The 21,575-nt window shown below is 65.0% G+C and overlaps 1 protein-coding gene across 3 annotated transcripts in view; it reads left to right on the top strand.

The window, feature by feature from the left end:
- The first annotated feature begins 2,278 nt into the window (after nt 1-2,278).
- FHOD1 (formin homology 2 domain containing 1) overlaps nt 2,279-21,575 on the top strand; it is a 36,473-nt gene continuing 17,176 nt past the window's right edge. For 2 of the 3 annotated variants that reach the window (XM_053271448.1, XM_053271447.1), the window contains exons 1-3: nt 2,855-3,152; nt 13,183-13,289; nt 13,852-13,916. In XM_053271448.1, the coding sequence (XP_053127423.1) occupies nt 2,955-3,152; nt 13,183-13,289; nt 13,852-13,916 (370 nt within the window). In that variant the 5' untranslated portion in view covers nt 2,855-2,954. Of the gene's footprint in view, nt 2,387-2,854; nt 3,153-13,182; nt 13,290-13,851; nt 13,917-21,575 lie in introns of those variants that run through there. The other variant, XM_053271449.1, reaches the window with a different exon arrangement.

Here is a 21,575-nt window from a genome sequence, read left to right as displayed (position 1 = left end):
GGCGCCCTCCGAGATCAGCCACTGCAATGCGGCGGCGGCGGCGGCGGCGGCGGCGGCGGCGGCGGCGGCGGCGGCGCCCAGAACCCGCACTCTGCACCAGGCTCCACGGCAGAGATTCCGATTCCGAAGCGGGCCGGCCGAGCATCCTCCTTATAAAGGGAGATGGCCAAGGAGCCCCGCCCAAGCCCAGCGATCATAGGCTCCCTCCTTCTCCCGCCTCTCACGGACAACCAATGAGAACCGCCTTTCCCCAAAGATTAGCCCAGCTCCTCCCACTCCACGCGCACCGCCTTTGGTCCCACCCACCCCGGCCTCAAGCGGCTGCGTGGTTAATGGTTCTCTAACGAGACTTCCGGCTCCCAATGGCAGGCAGTTGGTTGAAGTCGCCAAGGCGGTGGGAGGGATGAGTCGGTACCCTTTGAGGGCGGAAATGAGCAAAGGGAGGCGAATTGGCCTTTTAGGCCCTTTTCCTGTTTGGAGGCGGCATCCTCCCTCCAGTCCTTACATGAGGAGGCCCACAGAAGGACCTTAAGGCCAGGACATCAGAACAGCCCTGCTGGATCTGGCCCCCCAAGGAGGCCCCTGACTCCAGCAACCTGCTTCACACAGTGGCCCCCCAGAAGCCCCTGGGTACCCCACAGGCAAGGGGTGGAGGCTGCCCCCTCTCCTGCCCTTGCTCCCCAGCAGCAGTTCACTGATGATGAAGATTATTTATTTTTTAATGTTAAATTTATACCCCGCCTTTCATTAAGAAAACCCCAAGGCGGCTAGATGACTATGCTGGAACTCCTGCCAGAGGAACGAGACCTGTGCAGAGTAGATATGGCCTGTACAGGAAACAGGCATTCCTTGTGCCTGAGTTGGGAACTGAGGAGCTACCAACGTGCCGAAGATTATGCAGGCCAAACTCATTGCTATTCTGTTGAGCCTGGAATGGGCTACGGGATTGTCCCTGCGGAAAGCTCCAATTTGATCCGATTCTCAGTCTGCGCTGGACAGTGGGTGGAGTGGGGGCACCTTCTCTGGTGGGTTAAATTCCAAATCTCAGCAACAAGTTGCGATCCAGGGATGTTCTGATAACAATTTGATGGATTCCTGCTCATGTGGGGATCATGGGAAACAAGGAGGCTGACTCTATGGCCAAGGAGCCCCTTGATTCTGAATTTCCACTGAGAACAATGTGAAGCTGCTGGAAACTGAATGGCAGCATAGATGGGACACGGAATGTACAGGATGCCCTTTTCATGAAATTTCCCCAGACCTCCCAGGAATGAATTGCCTGGGCTCTTTTCACAGAACCTGGCAAGCGGCCACTCGAAGAATACTGCCCGGACATTGCTGTCAGGCTGGGGAACAAGTGTTTTTATTTGGTAAAGTGGTGGGTCCTTTGTGGCCTCCCTGCAACTGCTGGTCATGCCCCATGGGAGATAAGGGGGGGGGGAGGCGGGGGGGGGCTACTGTGACGGCCGCATCACATTTCTGGAGACTCTGCAGTTACTGGTTTTTAGTGCCCGGGAGGTTCGGAGCCGAGTCCTTGTGGGATTTTCTTCCCAATTCAGCTTTATGTGAAAGTGAGTCTTGAACTCTCTCTAGCGTCTTGGTGGTTGAGTGATTGTGCCTTCAAGTCGGTGTCCACCTTGCTGCTGGTCGTCCTCTTCTCCTCTTTCCTCCCACTTTCCCCAGCATTATGGACTTCTCAAGGGAGCCGAGTTTTTGCAGCACGTGTCCAAAGGATGATAGTTTGAGCTGGGTCATTTGTCATTTTCAAGTGAAAATTCTGGACTGACTTGTTCTAGGATCCATGGGTTTGTTTTCCTGGCTGTCCAGGGTCTCCTCCAGCACCCAAGTTGGTTAGGTGGTGCTTGGCGCTAGGAGGGCCCTTGTTGGGCTGCTACACCAATAAACCCTCAGGAGGAGGAGGAGGGAAGGTCGCTTTGGCTGCAGCGCCCTGACGTCAGCCCAAAGAGGCTGGGGAGGGGGGCATGGCAGCAGGGAGGGCTGGGGAGGGGGGCATGGCAGCAGCCACACAGCAGGTGGGTCCCTGCAGCGAAGAGACCCTTCGGGGAGTGGGGCTCCAAGACCCAACATTGTAGGATTGCCGACCCGGACTGAAGCTACAGTATAATGATATCAGCCCCCTTAGCAGGGGGTGGGCAGCTGCCTCTGCTTCCTGGAGTTCCGTTGGTTCCTCTCTCTCCCGCGGTTCCGTAGAACTGTACCTGACGAATAGGCAGCCTGCAGGCAGCATGGTTCTCATTAACACTGGGGCGGAGCGGGAAGGCAAGCAGCAAATGGAGCTCCGGCGCGCGAGCGCACACCCCGCCTCGCCTTGGGACAAGCAGCTTCCAAGAGCGAGGCACTGGGAGGTGATGGCTGCGGATTCCTGGTGCGTGGGAAGCAGCCCCCAGGAAGGAACGCCACGTCGCACTCGCCCCCCGGGTGAAAACAGGCTCCCAGGACTGACCTCCCACCCCTAGCCGAGGAGGAGCCAAGCAGCTCTTGTCGTCGGGGGGATCCGGGTCTGCTCCTGACGAGCCGGGGCTGTGCGGAGCGGCTCCCCTCTGGTTCCCGGCCGCGTCGCTCCGACCTGGGGGGGAATGGGGCTCCCTTCGGCCTCTACCGTCGTGGCGGCGGCGGCTCGGGTTGTGCCCCTCGGGCGGGGCAGAGTCCCTCTTGCAAGCGAGTGCGCGCAGGGCCGAGGCGAGGAGGCGAGGGGCCGGTTCGTCGTCCGCCGCCACCCTGAGGGGCCTGCCTTCCTCTTCCTCCTCCCCCCGTCGGGGCCACGCTGTGTGTGTGTGTGGGGGGGGAAGTCGCCTGGGAGCCGGAAGTGAGGGTGGGCTGGGCGCGCCGCCGCCTCTGCGCGGAGGAGGAGGCGGCGCTCGGCTGGCTGGCTGCGCTCGGCGGCGCGTCCTCCCTGCGGAGCTGCTCTCAGGGGCTGCTGGCGGCGGCGCAGGATGGGGGAGCCGCCGGGCGGGGAGGCGCCGGAGGCCGGCTCGGTGCTGTGCCGGCTGCAGTACCTGCAGGACTCGGACCCCTTCTCGTTCGCCGCCTTCGCAGAGCCGCGCCGCGCGCCCGCCCACCCCGTCCTGGAGGCGCTGCCGCTGGCCGCCCAGCTGCCCGCCATGCACCGCCTGCTGGCCGCGCCCCTGCCGGTGAGTGGGCTCCTGGGCGCGTGCAGAGCGCTCCTCCTTCCCAGGCCGAGGAGCCGGCCGCTCCCCTTCGTGGGGGCGCAGGGAGGGAGGGAGGGAGGGGGCGGGCGCGGGCGCGGCCTCTGGGTGCCTCCTCCTGCCGGAGTCTGGCTCGCTGGGGCCGGGCCAGGTTCCTCGCCGGCTTGTTTGTGGGGAAGCAGCCGCTGCGGGGCTCACTTTAATCTGGCCGTGGGAGGGCAGGATCGGGGCCGCCGCCGGCGGCGGCTGCTGTGTTGGGGCTCCTGCTCCCGCGGCGCCCGCCCTCTTGGCCGCCTGGTGCTGTTATCGCCTCCTCGCCCAGCGCCGCCGCTTTTTCGCTGCAGGCAGGCAGATGCTCGTCAGGAGTGCCTCCCCTCGTCTGGTGGTGGTGGTGGTGCTGCTGCTGCGCCGCCCCGGCCGGCGGGCTTCTCTGCCTCCCAGCACCGGCCTGCGCAGCATGGGGGGGCGGGTGGGGCTGGGGGTGGGCACGGCCGGGCCAGAGCAGCAGGGCGCCCAGTTCCGGGGAGGCCCCCGAGGCCGGCCGGTCCTCTCCTGGGCAGCGGCCGCTGCTTGCTGCGTTGTGACTCTCTGAGGAGGGGCGCCAACAAGGGAGGCCAAGCTCCCCGCCTGGCTCTCGTCAGCGCTGGGCAGAGAGAGGGAGAGAGCCGCGGACGGAGCTTGAGAGCAGCGGGGCCTCCCTGGGCGCCTGCTCGCCGGGCAACAAGCCGCATGTGCTGCCTGGCGGGGCCCCGCCAAGCAGGCCCCGTGGAAGGGCAGAACTCTGGCTCCCGCGTGTGTGTGTGTGGGGGGGGGTCTCCTTCTCCCCCTGGTTCCTGGCTTTCAGGCGGCAAGCACAGCCCTGGCTGCCTCGGAGAAGCCCCTTTCGCCCAGTGCCCAAGAGGCCTCTGTCCCGGCCTCCCTCTCCGGCCCTGCACAGCCACCCGCCCAAGATGGTCAGCCCCGGCCAGAGAGGAGGCTGGAGGGGAAGCGGCAGCAGCTGGCTGGGAACAGTTGGACGGGGTCCCGATGTGTGTGGCCCCTGGACTCCATTGGCCGCCTCCTCTGCAGCATGCAGAGCGTCCAGCTAGCTCGGAGCCACACACGTTTGGCCCTCCAGCTGTGGTTGGACTACAACTCCCATCATCCCCAGCCACCGTGGGCTGTAGGCATGATGGGAGTGCTAGTCCCAACAGCAGCAGCTGGAGGGCCGAAGTTGTGTCTTGCTGCGGCTGAGGCTTCACGAGCTGGCCCAGCCCGGCTGCGGTAGCAATGAATGTAGTCGGGGCCGGCGGTTGTGCTCCTCGGAGTGACTTGTTCGGGGCCTCAGCGGAGGCGCTCCTCTTCCCCACACAGCTGAGGGCCGGCCTGCCCACCCGCCCTCTTGGTGGAGGTCTCTGGCCAGATCTCGTGCCCAGGCCCAGCAGAGGGGGGATCGGGGCTGTGGGCTTGGGTTGCTGAACAGCTGGGGGGGGCTGGGGGCTTCCTGGGGCACTGGAGGGGCTTCCCTTGGGAGCCGAGTGCTGGATGGGGCCTCCTTCAGTTCGGCTCAGCTGGGGGGGAGGGGAGGAGCGGCTCCCTGCTAGTCCCACTGCTGGAGAGGAGAGTGAGCTGAGCGGGTTGTTCAGAGCTGGTCTCCAAACGTGTGTTTTGGCTTTGTTTAGTTTTGTGTTTGGCTTGAGGCCGCTGAAGATCGTCTCCTGTCTGCGCAGTCATGGGGTATTTTTGTCAGTGACTAAAAGGCAGTGGGAACAAACAGAAAAAGCCGCCCCAGTCAAGCATGCTCGGGTTTCAAGCGCGTGGTCGCACGCTGAGCTCCGCATGCTTTGATCCTGCGCCAACTACTGTCGACCTTGCTGTGGGGTTCTCAGGCTTGGGGTGCTGGGAGACCCCCTCTGAGTGAGCCTCCAGTCTCCCCCCAGGGCCAGGCGCACAGCGCCTCAGGACCACACACAGCAGGCTCCTGGGGAAAGCGGGAGAAGAGGGGCAGGGAGGGACCTGCCTCTGCTCTCACCCTCCTTCCCTCTCCAGCCTCCCGGGCATGTGATCTTGAGGGTTAGGGGACCCTTGGCAGATTTGGGGGCGTTCCAAGCAGCTGTGGAGGGCAGGGGGGTGACTGGAAACCATCCCTCGGGGCGCCCCTGGCGCTGTGCCCCGTGCCGGCCCTTCAGATTGGATGCAGCGAATCCTGCTCCACTGAGAAGGATCCATTGAGCCTCTCCCAGAACGCAAAGTTGTCTTCCAAGACATCCGTTTCTTGGGCAAGAAAGAGGGCGTTGAGTTGTGCCTTCTTTGGTGCTGGGCGGGGGGGGGGGTCTTGTGCTCTTGCCTGGGGGTGCTTGGAGGTGCCCTGGGCCTGGGTCCTGTGCAGGCCTTGGTGGCGCTGGACTGCTAGCTGAGCGCCCTGCTGGCTCCGCTCCTCAGAGGAGGCGCCTCCGTTTCTGCAGCACTGAAGTGTGGGTCTCCAGTCCCAGTGGAGTGCCAGGCCCTTTGCCAGGAGCCTGCAGAGTGGGGGGTGGGCCCTCTGAGTCCAGGCGCCTGCTAGACGTCCCGGTTTCGGAGCCTGGGCGCTGTGGCGGCCGTGGCCTCCTCCTCCTCCCCCTCCCCGTTAGCCCTGGATGCTCCCCGGAAGCCGCACTCGGCCCCTCTGTGGGGCGTCTCCTGGGTGCCAGGCTGTGGCCTTCCAGGCGGACCTTGAGGGCCCGAACAAGAAAGAGGAGCCCCGCCCCAGTTTCCTCCAGAAGCCTGCTGTGTCTCTTGGCCCTTGGCTGGGTTTCCAGCCTTTCCAGGGCCGGCCCTGCTGCAGAGGTTGCATGGGGAACTGCCTTAAATCTGGCGGAGTGTGTTTGACACTGACTGGCAGCAGCAGCAGTTCTCCAGGCCTTCATGGGGGCCTTTCCCCGCCCTCTGTGGAGATGCTGCCAGGGGACATGGTGGCGGGGGGGGAGCAGGGACTCTTCCACTGAGCTGTGCTCCTCCTCGCCCAGGGAGAGTTGCCTGACGTGTTGGGCCTGTAAATACCCATTTGTCGTCCTAACAAAGGGGTGGTGTGTGTGTGTGAGACATGGCTGCCCTGGCTGGGGGCTGCAGCAAGGTCCTTGCACCGGCACAGACCCCTGGAGCTGCTCTCCTGCTGGGGGCCCCGGCTGGCTGATGCCCGGTGGCTGCATCAGTGGGCGTTCTGGCCCCCCGAGACCGTCTCTGGGTCAAAAGTGGGCACAGCAGTCGTCAGACTTTCCTAGTGACGCATCAGGGAACTTTTAAATATCAACCCCCTCCTGAGTACACCCAGTACCATCCTGGTGGCAGGCAGCTTTCTAAACTGGGAGGGCTATTCCTATCCCAAGTATGCTTGCGGCAGTTGCCAAGAAAGCCGCCCGCTGGGTCTGTGTTGTTTCTCCTCCCTCCCTCCCCCCCCAGCCCACCCCAGACTGTGCACAGAGAGGGCTAGAGTGGGTGCCCCAAAGCTGGCTGGAGAGACGGATTTCCTGCACTGTCCCAGGGAAAGGGTGGAAGTGGCAAACACTTGTCTCCTGCCTGTGTTGCGTGAGGCTCTGAAGTTTTGATTCGGCTTCCTAAGCAAGTCACCTTAAGTGGCGCAGCGGGGAAATGCTTGACTAACAAGCAGAAGGTTGCTGGTTCGAATCCCTGCTGGCCCTATATTGGGCAGCAGCAATATAGGAAGATGCTGAAAGGCCTCATCTCCGACTGCGCGGGAGGAGGCGGCCTTGGTCAGCCCCTCCTGTGTTCTACCAAGAAAACTCTCAGGACTCTCTCTTTTATGGTGGGGATTTTGGCCACAGTTGGCGAGGGGGCTCAGTGGGTGGGGGCCGCCCTGTCAGTGCAAGGAAGCCTCCGTCTCAAAGGGCAGGTTTTGGCCTGCACTGGGTGCCCAGGGTCGGGAGGGCAGGTTCTGCTTGGACCTGCATGGCTGGCCTGCTGGAGCCATGGACTCAGTCCGTTGCTTGGGGTTTTTCTTATGGTCTGAGATGAGAAGAAAGGAGAAGGGGGGGGGGGCGGTGGCCTGAATTCTGGGACCTGACCTGAGGATTTTGTGCACCAAGTCACTTTGCACTCTGTGTATGCTCAGGAGCTATACCGGAGTCAAAGGAGTCAGGCACACGGCCCTCTAAGGGCTCTTAAGTTCCTGTGCAAGCCACAGCAGTTTCTGGCACACAAAGCACAGACCCCGGCTGCAATTTGAAATGCTTCCTTAGACTAGTAAGGCCATTGCAAAACCACGTGAGCCAGCAAGAGGGTGTGTGTAGCTCAAAGGGCTAGCCATACCTAACAACATCTGACATTGGGCGGGGGGGATGCTGAAGAGGGAGGGGGAGGCAGGAGGGGGTGGAATTGGGAGTTTTCAAAAAGGAGGCGCCCAGATGGCCAAGTGGCGATGGATGGCAGTCGCTTGCAGTGCTCCCTGTCTCAGAGAAATCCAGGTGTTGTGGACTGCAACTCCCAGCATCCCCAGCCAGAGGCCACTGCAGCTGGGGATGCTGGGAGCTGCAGTCAACAAGATCCGGGAACCCCTGTTAGAGGGAACCCTGGCTGCTAGGGTTCGAGGAAAGTGCTGGCCACGGATCCAGGTGGCTCTTGGAACACAGGCCCAGCGCACGCTGGGCGGGCAGGAAGGAAGGGGCCTGTGCTCGGAGGTCGCCAGCAAAAGCGAGCCGGGAGCAACAGCCCCCAAAGCAAGCTCCAAGCTGTCTTGCGGCTGGTCCTCCTCGCGTGCAGCAGGAACTGTTGGGCCCAAGAGAAGAGAGGACGTCCTGAGCCGGGACCAGCAAGCCGGCCGCCCCGGCCACGTATCCGCTGCCCTCCCCCTCAGTCAGGGATGGCACTTCCTGGATGTTTGTGAGTCGGTTCTTGGCAGCCGCGGGAATGTCTCAAGGGCTTCCTTTGGCTCCCTGGCAAATGTCCGTCAACTGCACAAACATGCCAGCCCAGCCGGCTGCTTCTGCTGGTCCCTGGCCTTTGCTCCTCCAAGTTGGGCTCATGGACGGGGGGTGGGTGTGCATGCCGTGTGGGGCCTGTGTTCAGGAATACCCCTTGGTGCGACAGATCAGCATGACAACAGGCAGGTGTTTAGAAAGCAGTGCAGGCAGTGATGTGTTGCTTCCCACAAAGGCAGACACTCTCAGGGAGATGCAGGCAGTGGAACACCATTGCAGAGTAACTACAAACAAACCCCGCTTGGCAGCCGTTTCCCGGAGGCTCAGGAGTTCACACAGAGTTCAGCATTCCCTCAGCCAGGGATCCCTTGCCCCGGAGCTGGCCTAGTGGCCCTCTTAGCTTTTGGCCCGTCCGTTCCTGATGCAGATTTGGGCTGGGCCAGTCGGCACGTGGTGGCAAGGATCGCGTGGCAGAAGGCGTCTCCCTCTGAGTATTGGGAGCCCTGCCCGCCGAGTGCTCGAGTCTGGCCCTTGGCCCATCTAGCTGGATGTTGTCTGCACTGGCTGGCAGCATCTCTCCAAGGTTACAGGCTCGGGGGGGGGGGTGTCTCTCCCAGCCCTGCCTGGGGATGCTGCCAGGGAGGGAAACGGGGCCTTCTGCCTGTGAGCTGCCGGCTGGGGTCCTCCTGGGTTCTGCCGCCTCCCCCCCCCCCCCGGAGCTGCCCAGAGGGAGCTTCCCAAGGCAGGAGAGGCAGCCTGTGCCGGTCCCAGGAGGAGGCTGGCAGCAGAGCAGGAATGCCGGTCCTGGCGCCGGTCGGCCCTCCTCCCTCTGGGGCCCGGCACTTGCCTGCCTGCCAAAGCCCAGCATGGGAAATGAACAGCAGCCCCCGACCTTCAAGGCCGCCCTCCTGGCAAGAGGCTCTGTGGCCGTTAACTCTCTGCTGCCTTGGGGAGAGCGGAGGGCTGACCTGAGGGAGGCTTCACCCGGGGAGGGGGGGCTCCCCCCCCCGGCATGCACACATTCCCCGGCCGCTCTGCCCTCTGGGTGCACTTCTTTCCTGGCTTTCCCTGCAGGGAGGGAGCCGATGCCTTTGCTGGGGCTCCCCTGGCCGCCCCCCCCCCCGGCACGGTCTGCCTGTCTGCACACAGCTCCGCGGTGCCCCCTCCCCCAGCAGAGGCGCCCAGTCTGTGCCTCGGTGAGAGGCCCCCCCCCCCCCGGTGTGGGGCTGAGCCAGGGGGTGGCGGCCCAGGAGGAGCCAGCAGGCCCGGCCAGGCAGGTGGCTCCTCCGCATCCCCATCCTCTTGGCCTTGCTCGCCTGAGCCGGGCAGACGGGGCCAGGAGGGCGAGCGAGCGAGGTGGGGAGTCCCGCCCCCTGCCATGGAGCAAGAGGGCAGTCTGGCAACTGGCTTGAGGCCCAGGCTGCTGCTGTGGGGCCACTCGGAGCACTGCTGGGCAGGGGGCTGGGCGGGTGCCCCCCCCCCCGCCGCCTGTGGGAATGGAGCCCCCTCCCTCCCTCCCTCCCTCTCCCTCTCGCGCTGCCCAGTGTGCCTGCACGCCTCCTTCCCGGCAACCCTGCTGTTTGTGGTGGGACAGTGACCCAGGCGTTTCCCTGGAGGCCATGGGGAGGGAGGGGCTGCAGCCGCCACATCCTTCCCATGAGCACAGAGAGGGCTGACTCATGGGTGTGGGGGGGTGAGTCAGCCACAGCAGCCTGGGCTCCTGCAGTGGGGTGTGGCCGGAGATCTCCATCTTCCCTGCCCCTGGGCAGAGGCTGGCCGCATCCCTCTCCGCTGGCTGGGGGGAGGAGGAGGAGGAGGAGGAGGGGGCCCCAGGGCCCGGCTTCCTCCCAGTGCTTGCAGCTCCCCAGACCTGCTGGCACCGCAAGAGCTGGAGATGCAGCAGGCCCCCCCCCCCCCGGAGGCTGGTCCGTTTGCCCCACAGCTTGCTGGCTGGGAAGCTTTTCCTCCTGCTGTCCTGTCTGTGGGGAGGCTCTTGGTCTCTCCAAAGTGGTGCTGCTGGGGGAGACGGTTTCCTGCCCCACCCAGGCTCGGCTGGCCTGCAGGAGGGTTTGCTCCACTGTGCTTGAAACCGGCTTCCGCTTGGTGCCTGCTTTTCATGCCCCCTCCTCCTTGTGTGTCAGTGGGCCTCTGTTTGCTCCCCACTTCTGGGGTGGCCTTTTACGGAGTCAGGCTCTTGGTCCCTCTAGCTCAGGATTGTCTACCCAGACTGGCAGCGGCTTCTCCAAGGTTGCAGGCGGGAGTCTCTCGCAGCCCAGGGAGGGGCTTGGAGCCCTCTGCACGCCAGCGGCCCCATCCCCTCAGGGGAATCGCTTACAGAGCTGACACGTGTAAGTCTCCCATCCAGGTGCACACCAGGGCAGACCCTGCTTAGCAAATTCCTGTATGCTGCCACAAGACCAGCCTTCTTCCAAGAGCTGGTGCTGAGCGCACAGAACAAAATCAAGACGCTGGCGTCTCACTTGGATTTCTGAGAATCGCTGCCTTCCGTGGCTTAGAAGCAAGTCTCTCACTGCTCGGGTTGTCAGACTCTGCTTCACGGAGCGGCCCGAGGGGGGGTCTGCATGTTGGGGCCCAACCTCAAGAGCAGCCGCTGCCCCCGCCCCCGCCAACAGAGCCGGACTCCGGTGACCCCATTCAAGGGGCGGCCTGGAAGCCGCCTCTGACTTGCACCCTGTGGCAGTCAAGCCAACAAACAAATCCTGTCCCCAGAGGGCTCAGAGCCCTTGCAAAAGTTCTCAGAGGGAAGAGCTGCAGGAGGGCGGGGGGGGGGGTCGCTGCTCTGCCTCCCCCTTTGCTGCGGCCTGGTGATGGCGGGAGGAGGGCCTGGGCCCGAGGAGCCCAGCTTTGCCAGACAGAGGAGGAGGCCGGGGGGGGGCTGTCAAGAGGGTCAACAAGGGGCTTCTGTGGGGGGTGTGTGGATTGTTCCAAAAGGATCCCTCCAAACTGGGCGGGGGGGGGTGACCAAGTGGCAGATGCAGTCCAAGACTCGGGCAAAGGACCCCAGTTTCAGGTAGACACTGATGGGATCTGAGCTGTCGGTGACTGGCCAGGAGGGGGATCTTGGGCCGTGCTGGAGAGCTCCTTGAAGGTGGGAGGGAGGCACGTTCCATGCTAGGGATCATTCAGAAGGAAAGGCTAATAGTCTATTGCCCTTGGACCAGTCTATGGTGCGTCCACATTGGGCGTATTGCATACGATTCTGGCCACCGTATCTTGAGAAGGGCACTGTAGAGCCGGGGAAAGCGGGCCACCCAGATGGCCGGGGGCCTGGCGCACCTCCCTGATCCAAAGCCCCCCCATCGTCTGGGGCTTCTTAGTCTGGAGAAGAGGTGTTCAGAGTTATGCATGGCGGAGAGAGAGTGGGCAGAGGGAAAATGCTCCCTCCCTCCCTCCCACAGCACGAAGAACCGGGGTGGGGGGGGCAACCCGTGAAACGGAAGGCTGGCCAACCAAAGGAACGGAAGTCCTTTCCCACACAGTGCATAATCATCTTGTGGAATTCCCTGCCACAGGATGTGGTGATGGCCAGCAGCTTGGATGGCTTGAAAAGGGCCTTAGACACGTTCGTGGAGGCCGGGTCAAGCAAGGGCTACTAGTCCGGCTGGCTATAGGCCACCTCTAGACCCCGAGGCAGGAAGCCTCTTGAGGGCCAGTTGCGGGGGGGGGGCAGCAGCAGCAGGAAAGGGGGCATCCCTTTCCCTTTCTGGTGGGCCACTCTGGGGAGCAGGTGCTGGGCCAGAGAGGCCTCTGTGGGCCTGATCCAGCGGCAGGGCCCTTGGTTGCCAGCTCAGTCTCCTCCGTGCCCGTCGCTTTGAGCGGTTCCTCCCCTGGATTGAGCCTCTTTCTTGCGGGGAGGGAAAGGTGGCTGGAGAGCTCAACTGGAGGCTGGTGGGAAGATCACTTGTGGGGCACGCTCACCCTCCGGCCCCACAGCATGCTTTTGTGTGGGCCTCCACCCTGGAACATTCCTTTCAGCTCGGGGGGCAGAGGGCTCTTCGGCCAGGCCGGCATCCCCGAAGGTAGGGTGAGGCAGTCCATGTCAGGCGGAAGACCAACTGGTCAGTCTGTGCGTTGGGTTTTGACTGCTGTGGAAGGGGTGCCTCTTGGGGCTCTCTTACGGTGCTCTTGGGCCACATCTGCAGCCGGGGGGGTGGCAGCTCTGCCCACCCCTCCCCCCCTTGCTGTGGGTCGTGGCCACCCCTCTCTTCAGTGAGCTCGTTCTCTGTCTCTCCAGCCTGCTGAGTCCACTGAGCCCGACCAGGCAGGGCAGGGGCTGCCCCACGGCCACAGGGCTCCCTTGGCTGGCAGGTTGCCTAGGCCCGAGTCCTTCCTTCTCGCGGGGGGTGGGGTGGGGTGGGGGGTTTGCAAAAGCTGCTGCTGCCTCCTTGTCCTGACAGGGAGAGCTGACTGGTCCCCTGAGCGAAGCAGGGTCTGCCCTGGCTGCATACGAAAGGGAGACTGGAAGTGTGAGCAGCCCTGGAAGAGATTCCCCTTTTAGGGGATGGAGCTGCCACTCTGGGAAGAGCAGAAGGTTCCCAGTTCCCTCCCTGGCAGCATCTCCAGGATAGGGCCGAGAGAGACTCCTGCCTGCACAGGCCTTGGAGAAGCCGCTGCCAGTCTGGGTAGACAATCCTGAGCTCGATGGACCAAGGGCCTGACTCAGTCTAGGGCAGCATCCCCTGTTCCTGTGGCTTCTGGTGGACAGGAGGAAGAGCCTTCTGCAGAGGAGAGGCTTGGCGCTCATGCGGGGGGGGGGGGGTGGGGGGAGGCCCAGCCGAGCTCCATGCAGTGGCTTTCTCCAGGACTGCTGTTGTGGGCGGGGCGGGGGAGGCATTGGCTTAGTGACTGCAGAGGGTTGTGCAGTGCCTGCCCCATGATGGTGGGCAGTGGGGCGGGCAGATGTGGCCTGATTTGGGGGGGGGGCGAGGCTCCCTCCCGGACTGTGCCGCGCCTGTGCCCAGAGCCCCGGAGGCCGCAGGAGTGCCGTCCCGGAGGGTGGGGCGTGGCAGGGGCTTGGGGGGCTTGGGGGGAGCTGGGGCCCAGAGGGAGGTGGCCAGGGCTGGGCTGCTGCCTCCCTCACCTGGGGCGCTTCTCTCTTGCAGCTGGAGGACTGCGCCCTGCAGGCTTTGCCTTCTGGCCACTACCTGGACCTCGAGCTTTCGCTGCTGGAGCAGAAGGAGATGCTGGAGGGCTTCTATGAAGACATCAGGTGGAGGGCGCTGTGTGTGTGTGTGTGTGTCTGTCTCTCTCTCTGCTTCATGCACTCGCTCGGCCCCAGCCTGGCCGGGGCGGGGAGGGCAGTTTCCAGGCTCCCTGGAGGTCCTTCCCGTCTCCGGCAGATGTGGGCACCTAAGAACAGCCCTGCTGGGTCAGCCCAAGGAGGCCCATCCCTTCTGGGGAGCAGCCCACAGGCGAGAGGGCCCGGCTTGCCCCTCCCTCTCCTGCTGCGGCTGCATCCGGCCTCTGAGGCTGGAGCCGGCCTCGTGGCCACTGATAGACAGGCCTTCCGTGGCTTGCTCTGCGCCCCTTCTTTCCAAGCCTTCCAGGGTAGGGCTGCCGCCAGGCCTGGTGGCAGGGAGTCCCCTGGGTCCCGGAAGGTGGCTCTGCGTGGCTGCAGTTGGGGCTGCGCACGCTGGCTGGGCTGCCCCGTCTTCCACGCAGGCCAGTGAGGGGAGGATTCGGTGGCCTCCGTGGCGGTTGGCCTCAGTGTGGAGTATGCAGAGCCAGGCCGGGGCTGACCGTGTCCCCTCCGCCCTTCTCTGTCCTTGCAGCAAGGGCAGGCGGCCCATCCTGCTCCTGCGCACCCAGCTCTCCGTCCGCGTGCACGCCATCCTCGGTGAGTCCAGAGCGCCGCGGCCGCCTCTCTCCCTGGGGTCCCCCTCCCTGGGGGTGCTCAGGCGAAAGGTGGGGGCCTTGCGGGCTGCGGGTGGGATGCGGCATGGGCAGCGACGGACTCCCCCTTCAGTCATGGCCTGGCCCGTTTGGAGCATCAGCGTTTCCTTCCTCAGAGGCAGCTATGAAAACCGCTGATAAGATCCGCAACACACACACACAAGCCCCTTCGGAATGGGAACGTCCACATAGCAAAAGTGCATCGAAACCCTCTGCAAGTTAATTACAGATGCTCTTGCCACAATATCATCCCAAGTGCTGTGGACTACACACAGCTCCCATGAGCCCCAGCTGCAGTGGCCTTTGGCTGGGGATGATGGGAATTGTAGTCAACGCCTGGGCATGCTGGGCCCTGGTTCTGTGTGCCGCCTTCTTGGTGGCCTCCAAGTGGCAGCTCCGAGAGCCGGTCCTGGGCCCTCCGAGCCAGAACTCTGGGTTACGGTTCAGCAGGCGGGTGGGCTCCGGGGGCAGCTGCTCCTCCTCCTCCGCCTGCCTCTCGGCTCAGCTGCTCTCTGCAGCTCCACCCTCCCCAGGCGAGCCCCTTTGGTGGGCTGCAAGGTGAAGACATGGCCCTGGGGGAGGGACTCCTCCGGCTGGGTGATGTGGGGCTTGCTGTGTGAGCCCTGGAAGAGAGTCCCTGGGGGGGTGGAAGAGCATCTGGGAAGAGCATCTCGGTTCCGTGTTCCCTCTTCCCTGGCAGCAGCATCTCCAAGAGAGGGCTGAGAGACGGGATTCCTGCCTGCGACCTTGGAGAAGCCGCTGCTGCCAGTCTGTGCAGACACTCCTGAGCGAGATGGACCCAGGGCCGGACTCAGTCTAGGGCAGCTTCCTCTGTCCCTATGTGGGCGGCTTCCTTCCTGGGCATCCCCCCCCCCACTGATCCATTGCTTGGCCCTGCACGTGCTGGCGCTGCTGCCGTCGCCTTTGCCCACTTTCCCTCGGAGGAGGAACCGGTGGAATTCGGCTTCCTCTGGGAGCCAAATGTCCCATCCGGGCCCTGGAACAGGGTCCAGTCTGTGAGCAGCTGGCATCCATCCCTGCTGCCCCACGGCCTGGGGTGGGGTGGGGGGGTTGCAGTATGGACCTCCTTTCTTCCTGCATGGGCCAGGGACACACACGCTCTCTTTCTGCTTGACAGAGCCGCTGGGGAGCTGGGGTGGCAGGCTTGTGGGTGGTGAGCCGTTCTTGCCATGGGGCAGGGTGTGGGGGGGCTCAGCTGGGGGTAGAGACACGGACCCTTCTGAGAGACGAGAGGAGTTGCTTTCCAAGAAGGAGAAGCGAGGGCGGAGCAGCTGGCCGCACGCTGTGGGGTTCTGCAGGGGCTGGGGGGGGGCAGCTGGCTTGGCCGGGGGGGGGGGGCAGCCCTGCGCCCTGCACTGCGCCGCACGAAGCTGGTGAGCCGAGCCTGGGAGCCCCCCCTTGGGCCGGGGGGCAGCGTCTGCGTGGGGCACTGCAGGGCAGCAGGGGAGCTCTGGCCAGGGCAGGGGCCGGGGTAGCCCGAGAGCGGCAGGAGACGGCCAGCTGGCCGGCCAGCCTCGGGGCGCCTTTCTCCGAAGCCGGGCCTCCCACCCCGGAGCCGGGCCGCCGCTCCCCCCTCCCTCCCTCCCCGCGGCTGAGCTTCTTTCTGCGCCTCTTCCGGCCGCTCCGCCTGGCGGCTGCTTCCTCCTGATTCCGCCTCTGCGCCCCTTGCCGGCCCATCAGTGTGGCAAGTGTTTCCTGAGGCGCTGTGGCCGCTGGCTGTGCTGGAAACGGGCTGTGCGGGGAGCCAGCGCCACGGGGCTGAAGCGGCGCATAGGCTGGGGGTGGGGGGGCAGGCACACGCCAGAGGGCGCTGCTGGGCACCCTGGGGGGGAGCCCCCCACCCCCTACGAGCCCCCCCCCCGTGGCTTGTGTCCGGAAGGCGGCTTACAAGGGTGGCCGCCAGTTGGGCGGGGCAGGGCTGAGCCGGGTCCTTCCTGGGCTGAGCGCTCTGCCAGCCCCCCCCCGCGCCCCCCCCCCCCGCTTGGATGTCCGGAGGAAGCTGGAGGAGGTGGGGTTGCTGAGGGCAGCTAGTTAGAGCTTGTGCGGGGGGGGTGGGGGGGTTGCATTCCCTCTCCACCGAGTTTTCTCAGGTGTGGGGAGCTAGCAGGAGATCCCGAAGCTGAACTGAGGAGGAGGCGGCGGCGGCTGTGGGTGAGGGTCCGGCCATTCCACGCCGCCCCCCCCCAGCTACTCGGGACCGTCGTGCCGCCAACCTGCTGGTGTTGCTTTGCACTTGGGAAAGGCCGGAGTCTCTCTGCAGCCCCGTGAAGGGCCACCAGTTGGCAAGCGGCCTGAAGCCAGCCAGGTAGCCCAGTGCGGGGAGAGAGAGGAGGGCTCCTTGGCCAGACGGAGGAATCGCAAAAGAGGCGTTTCCTTCCTTTGCGTTGCAAAACAAAGTCCTCCGGCTGGGCCCTGCATTGCTCGTCAAGCATCCTGGGAAAGAGCTGCAGGATGCAGCCGAGCCAGAGGTCACAGCATGCCCCTTGTGACCCTCTTGTTTCCGGCAGGCTGGCCCTGCGGGGGGGGGGGCGGGGGGCTTGCTGCGGTGCCCCCTGGCTGTGCTCCTTCCCGGGTTCAGGGGTCTGCAGGGCAGGGGGGAGATCTGAGATTCCAGGCCTGTGACTCACGTTCTAGATGGTGGTTGTGCCGGGGGGGGGGGGGCCACCGGTGGCTCCTCTCTCTCCCGCCCCGCGTGACAGCTGTGTTCCCTGCAGGCTGGCCATCCACCAGGTAGAGCGCTGCACTTACCTGATGGATGGCTAGCCTGCAAGCAGCACAACTCTCGGATGGGGCCAGAGAGAGAGAGAGAGGCAACCTTTGGCGCCCTCCCAGCTCCTTAGGACAAGCCGCGGCTGGCTGCAGAGTTGAGGCCGGAGGGCGAGGAGTGAGTTCCTCCAGCTGCTGGCTCGTGCCAAAGCTCCTTGAGCAGCAGTGTTGACGTCCCATGTTCTTGCACTCTTGTTTTCTCCAGAAGGAGGAGAGTTGCCGTGGCTTATGGGGGGGCGGGGGGGGGTGCACTGGCCGTGTTCTTGCTGCGGAGGCTGAGGGCAGCTCTGGGTCCTGTCAAAGCGAGCCCTGAGGAGGGGAAAGAGCTTGCCTGCCGCCTTGACTACAACTCCCATCATTCCCAGCCAAAGGCCACCACAGCTGGGGATGTTGGGAGTTGTAGTTGACAGCATCTGGCACGCCCTGTCAGAGGGGATGCTGCTGCCGCTGCTGCCTCTGTCCAGGGCTGCCGGGCCAGCCGGAAATCGCTCCGGATCCTGAAGCTGCGTCTTCAGCTGCAGCTGTTGGTTCCAGCCCAGTGAGGGCGAAGCTGCCTCCGCCGTGGTCTGGCACGTCTCCTGAAACCGAGCGCTTTAAATATGCTGCAGGAGACCCGTCGTCCTGGTGCAGGGCCCGGCACGCAGCATCCGGCCGTGCCGTCCTGGACCCAGGCTTGCAGACGCGCCTGGCTGCTCGGGGCCAGCAGGGACGGCGGCCAGGCAGGGGTGTCTTGCAGTGGAGGGCGGGTGTGTGTGTGTGTGTGTGTGTGTGTGTGTGTGTGTGTGTGTGTGAGAGAGAGAGAGAGAGAGAATTCACGAGCAGTGTTCCCTGGGGCAGGGGTTCCCAGGTGGTGTGGACTACAACTCCCATCATCCCCCGCTGCGGTGGCCTTTGGGGGTGATGGGAGCTGGAGTCGATGACACCTGCGAGTCCCCGCTGCTGGGAACCCCGTTCACGAGTGACAACAGATTGACGTCGGTGGGTGGAGAGCCTGCCTTGCGCTTGGCTGCATGTGGCCACTCGCTGGACGGCTGCCGCCCGAGGCCTGCAGAGTTCTCCGCTGGTGCATAGTCGGGGCTCCCCTGCGGCTGAGTGGGGTGGACCAGACTCCCCGCTCCTGGGAGACCGGCTTCTGCCCACAGACGGCCAGGGGTCGGGTCTCTCCTGGGTGTCCTTGCCAAGAGGAGCAGCAGCAGCCGACTCGAGTTCTGCGGTGAACTAGAAGCGCAAGGCAGGTGCGGCAAGGAGGCTGCGCTCTTTGGAGAAGGCTGTGCAGGCCCTGGCGGGGGGCGGGGACCCCCTTCCTGCGGTGCTTGCAGCCTGCTCCGTGCCCCAGAAGCAAGGCCCACAGGGTGGTGTGGGGCTGGCCCGGCCTGCTCTCACGGGGTCTCTGGCAGCAGCCCTTTCCTCGGCATCTCTGCTTCGCTCCGGGGAAGAGGGCCCTGCCGGCAGCGGGAGAGGGTGCCGTTCTGTGGCTGACTGCCCGGGCCCTGCGGCCAGCAGGCAGTGAGCCCCTCCTGGCCGCTCTGGGGCCGGAGTCCTGCTCCCCCAGGAGAAGCCCTGCCTGGGGCCAGGAGTGGGTGAGGGCAGCAGGGGCGGAGGTCTCCGGGGCCCTGGAGAAGGGGGCAGCCCCGTGGCTCCTCCAAGGCTCCTCCGCCTCCTCCCCCCAGAGGGGCCGGGGTCTCTCCAGCTGGGCTCCCTGCCTGGGGTCCCCTTTGCTGCCTCTTCGGGGAGTTCCTCTGGGAAGCTGGGCCCTGCCTCTTGCGCGCGTCTCTCGTGTGGGTCCTGCTGGGTCTGCTCTCCGCCCGCCTTCTCGGCCTCCTGCCCTTCCGGCTCCGCAAACAGGTCCCTGTCCACTCTCTGCTGGGCAGGGCCCCTTTGCAGAGTGACCCCCCCCGCCCGCCCGCCCGTGGCCCTGTGGAGCAGCGGCAGGCATGGGGTTGCCCCAGAGGCGCTGGGCCTGCGTCTCCCGAGCCCTGCTGGAGCCCATCAAGAGCTCCAGGCCGGACCAGGCAGCCGGGCAGGCTCTGTGCAAGCCCAACCTGCTTGGCAGGTGGGCACCGGGCGGGGCAGGCTGCGGGTGGGGCTGAGGGGTCCCTGAGGTGCCCGGCCCACCTGTGCATGTGTGCGCCCGCACCGTGGCGGTGAGAACGAGCGAGCCGGAGAAGCCACTGCCGTCTTGGCACGGTCCCAACTTCCAGCCCCCTTCCGAAGGACCCCCAGCCTCCCCAGCTTCCTTGGAGCGTCGATCTGTGTGTGTGTGTGTGTGTGTGTGTGTGTGTCTCCCCGCCCGGCCACATGCTCTCCCTCCCTCCAGGGATCTCCTCCTCCTCCTCCTCCGCACAGGAAGCTGTGAGTACCGCACACCACCAGGCCCAGGCCTGAGCGCCTTGGCTGGGCTGCAGCTGCTCCCCGGCACGGAGCCAGCGTGACCCGAGGCGGCTGGAGGAGCCGGGCGGCCACTGGGCCTCTTCCGGGCGCCTCGCAGGGAGGAGAGCTTGGCTGGAGCCGGCCGGCCGGGCTGCCCTTTGCCTCGGCCATCGCTCTGCAGCCGAGGCCGTCGTCGCCAGGACCACCTCCGTGGGCCCCTCCCTCTCTCTTTCCCCCACCTCCTCCTGCTTGCAGGCTGGCCACTCACCCGGTAGAGCTGTGCAGTTAACAGCACAGCGCTACCTGACCAGTGGCCAGCTCCATAGTCGTGCTGCAGATGTGGCTGCCCTGTAGATCAGTCTGAGGGCACGGGAGCGTGGGCAGGTTTATTTTCAGCCCCCTTCCTGGTGATCCTGCCTGTCGAATTGGCCTCTTTCACAGCGGCCGCGCATGTTGGGTTGCCGGCATTTCTTTGCCAGAATGAGGGACACCAGTTGGGGGCGGAGTGGCTGGGAGGTTTATGCCGCCGTAGTCAAAAGCCCGAGTGTCGCGGACGTGAACCAGATGCTACTGAGTAATGCCAGCATGGTGGTGGTTTAGAACATATTCAAGCTATACCACCTTTCAACCCAAAGCTTCTCAGCGTAAGAACCCGCTCGCCCCACCACCCAAATGGGGCACCAGTGCTGCCCCTCTAGGGACCAGCCCTTCACCCGTGAAATGAGGGGCGTCCTTGGCAACCGGAGCGCCGCTCGCTGGGCCCCCCGTCTGCCTGCTGAGACGATCCTCGCAATCCCAGGGTCCCTTTTCTGATGAATCGCGGCCAGCTCTGTGCGTGTGTGTGGTGTGTGCAGCCCCAGGCAGCATCACTTAGCCTTGCTTGCATGGAGCAGTGCCGGTGGGGTGGGGTGGGGGGCTCCCCCCCCCGCCCGCCCGCCGTGGGGTCCCTCCTTCCCCGGCGTGCTCTTTCTTCCCGCTCCTCTTCTTGGCGTCGCTTGTGGCCGCCTGCTTCCGCCACCTGCTGCTGCTGCCGCCCCCCTCGCCGCCCCCCCCCCACTTCTCACCGCTTCCCTTCCTGGGGCACCTGGGTGGTGCCGCCTCTTTCCGATTTCAGGCCCAGGACTCCTGCCTCTCGCCGCTTCCTGGCGCGTGCCCTGCCGGGGCTTGGCAGGGCTGCTCAGCAGAAGCCACCGCCGCTGCCACCTCCGAGCTGTCCCAGTAGCCGCTGGAGGCAGCTGTGGAAGACCTGAGCGAGGCCGGAGGATCTCTCCTTGCTGTGCGTGCCGATGTCCCCCTCCCCAAGACGAGCAGCCTGGCAGTTCTGCAGTGGGGGGGGGATCTGGGGCTGGGGGCGCGAGTGCTCCTGGCAGGCAGCAGACGGGCCTCTCCCCCTCCATTGCTGCTGCTGCTGCCGCCGCCCTGTGAAGGAGCCCTGGAGCGTGGCCCCTCCCGGGCTCAGCTCTCTCCCCTGGCCGTGGGGCTGTGCTGCTGGCATCTCCCTGATCCGCCCCGGCCCCCTTGCTCTCCTCAGCTTGCCCACGGGGGGGGGGGGGTTGGGGTGCCTGGCTGGGCCTCTGGCCCTTCGGACCGGGGCGACTTCCCTGCCAGGCGGCCTTGGACTTGCTGCTTCCAGCCAAGCTGCTGTGTGTTGAGGGGTGGCTGCCGCCACCACCTTCCGCACTGGGTGTCTCTTCAGCCAGCCGGCTCCGGTGCTTCTCTGTGGAGAGAGGGATGCTCGCCCTCCCCCCCCTCCCCCCCCCGACTTCTCTGGCCCAGCTGAGCAACCCAAAGCTGCCTCCTGGCTGCTGCTGACTGATGCCCACAGAGGAAGCTGCCATATACGGAGTCAGACCTCTGGTCCATCTTGCTCAGTATTGTCTGCACAGGCTGGCAGCAGCTTCTGCAAGACGGCAGGCAGGAGTCTCCCTCTCAGCCCTCTCTTGGAGATGCTGCTGCCAGGGAGGGGCCTGGGAACCTTCAGAGGCTCTTCCCAGAGCGGCTCCATTATCCCCTAAGAGGGGAATCTCTCCTGGTGCTGCTCACACTTCTGGTCTCCCATTCCTATGCAACCGGGGTGGGCCCTGCTTAGCTCAGGGGACCAGGCCGGCTCTGCTGGGGGAGTCGGCCCGGGCTCAAGGAAGCCCCCTGCAGCCTCCCTGCCCCCTCTCGCTGGCCCCTGTTTTTGTGTCCTTTGGCCGCCGTGGAGGCTCCTTCCCCAAGCACCAGCCGGGGGTCCCGAGAGCTGCAGCCCTCCCGAGATTTTGTCACTCCTCGCGTTGCGGATCCCGGGAGACGCTCAGCTTGGTTGCTGCCTCTGAGCTTTTCGTCGGGAAGGCCGTTGGCCAATGCATGCCACGTTGGGCCGGGATTTCGTGAGGCAGCTCTTGTGGGGCTCTGTGTCTCCCGTGGCTGATGCCCGCCGGGCCTCCTGGCTGGGGCTGCAGAG

Source organism: Hemicordylus capensis, chromosome 9 (assembly GCF_027244095.1).
Source record: "Hemicordylus capensis ecotype Gifberg chromosome 9, rHemCap1.1.pri, whole genome shotgun sequence".
NCBI classification, from domain to species: domain Eukaryota; kingdom Metazoa; phylum Chordata; class Lepidosauria; order Squamata; family Cordylidae; genus Hemicordylus; species Hemicordylus capensis.
Note: the sequence above shows the minus strand (reverse complement) of the source record. Positions and strands in the feature narration are given on the sequence as shown.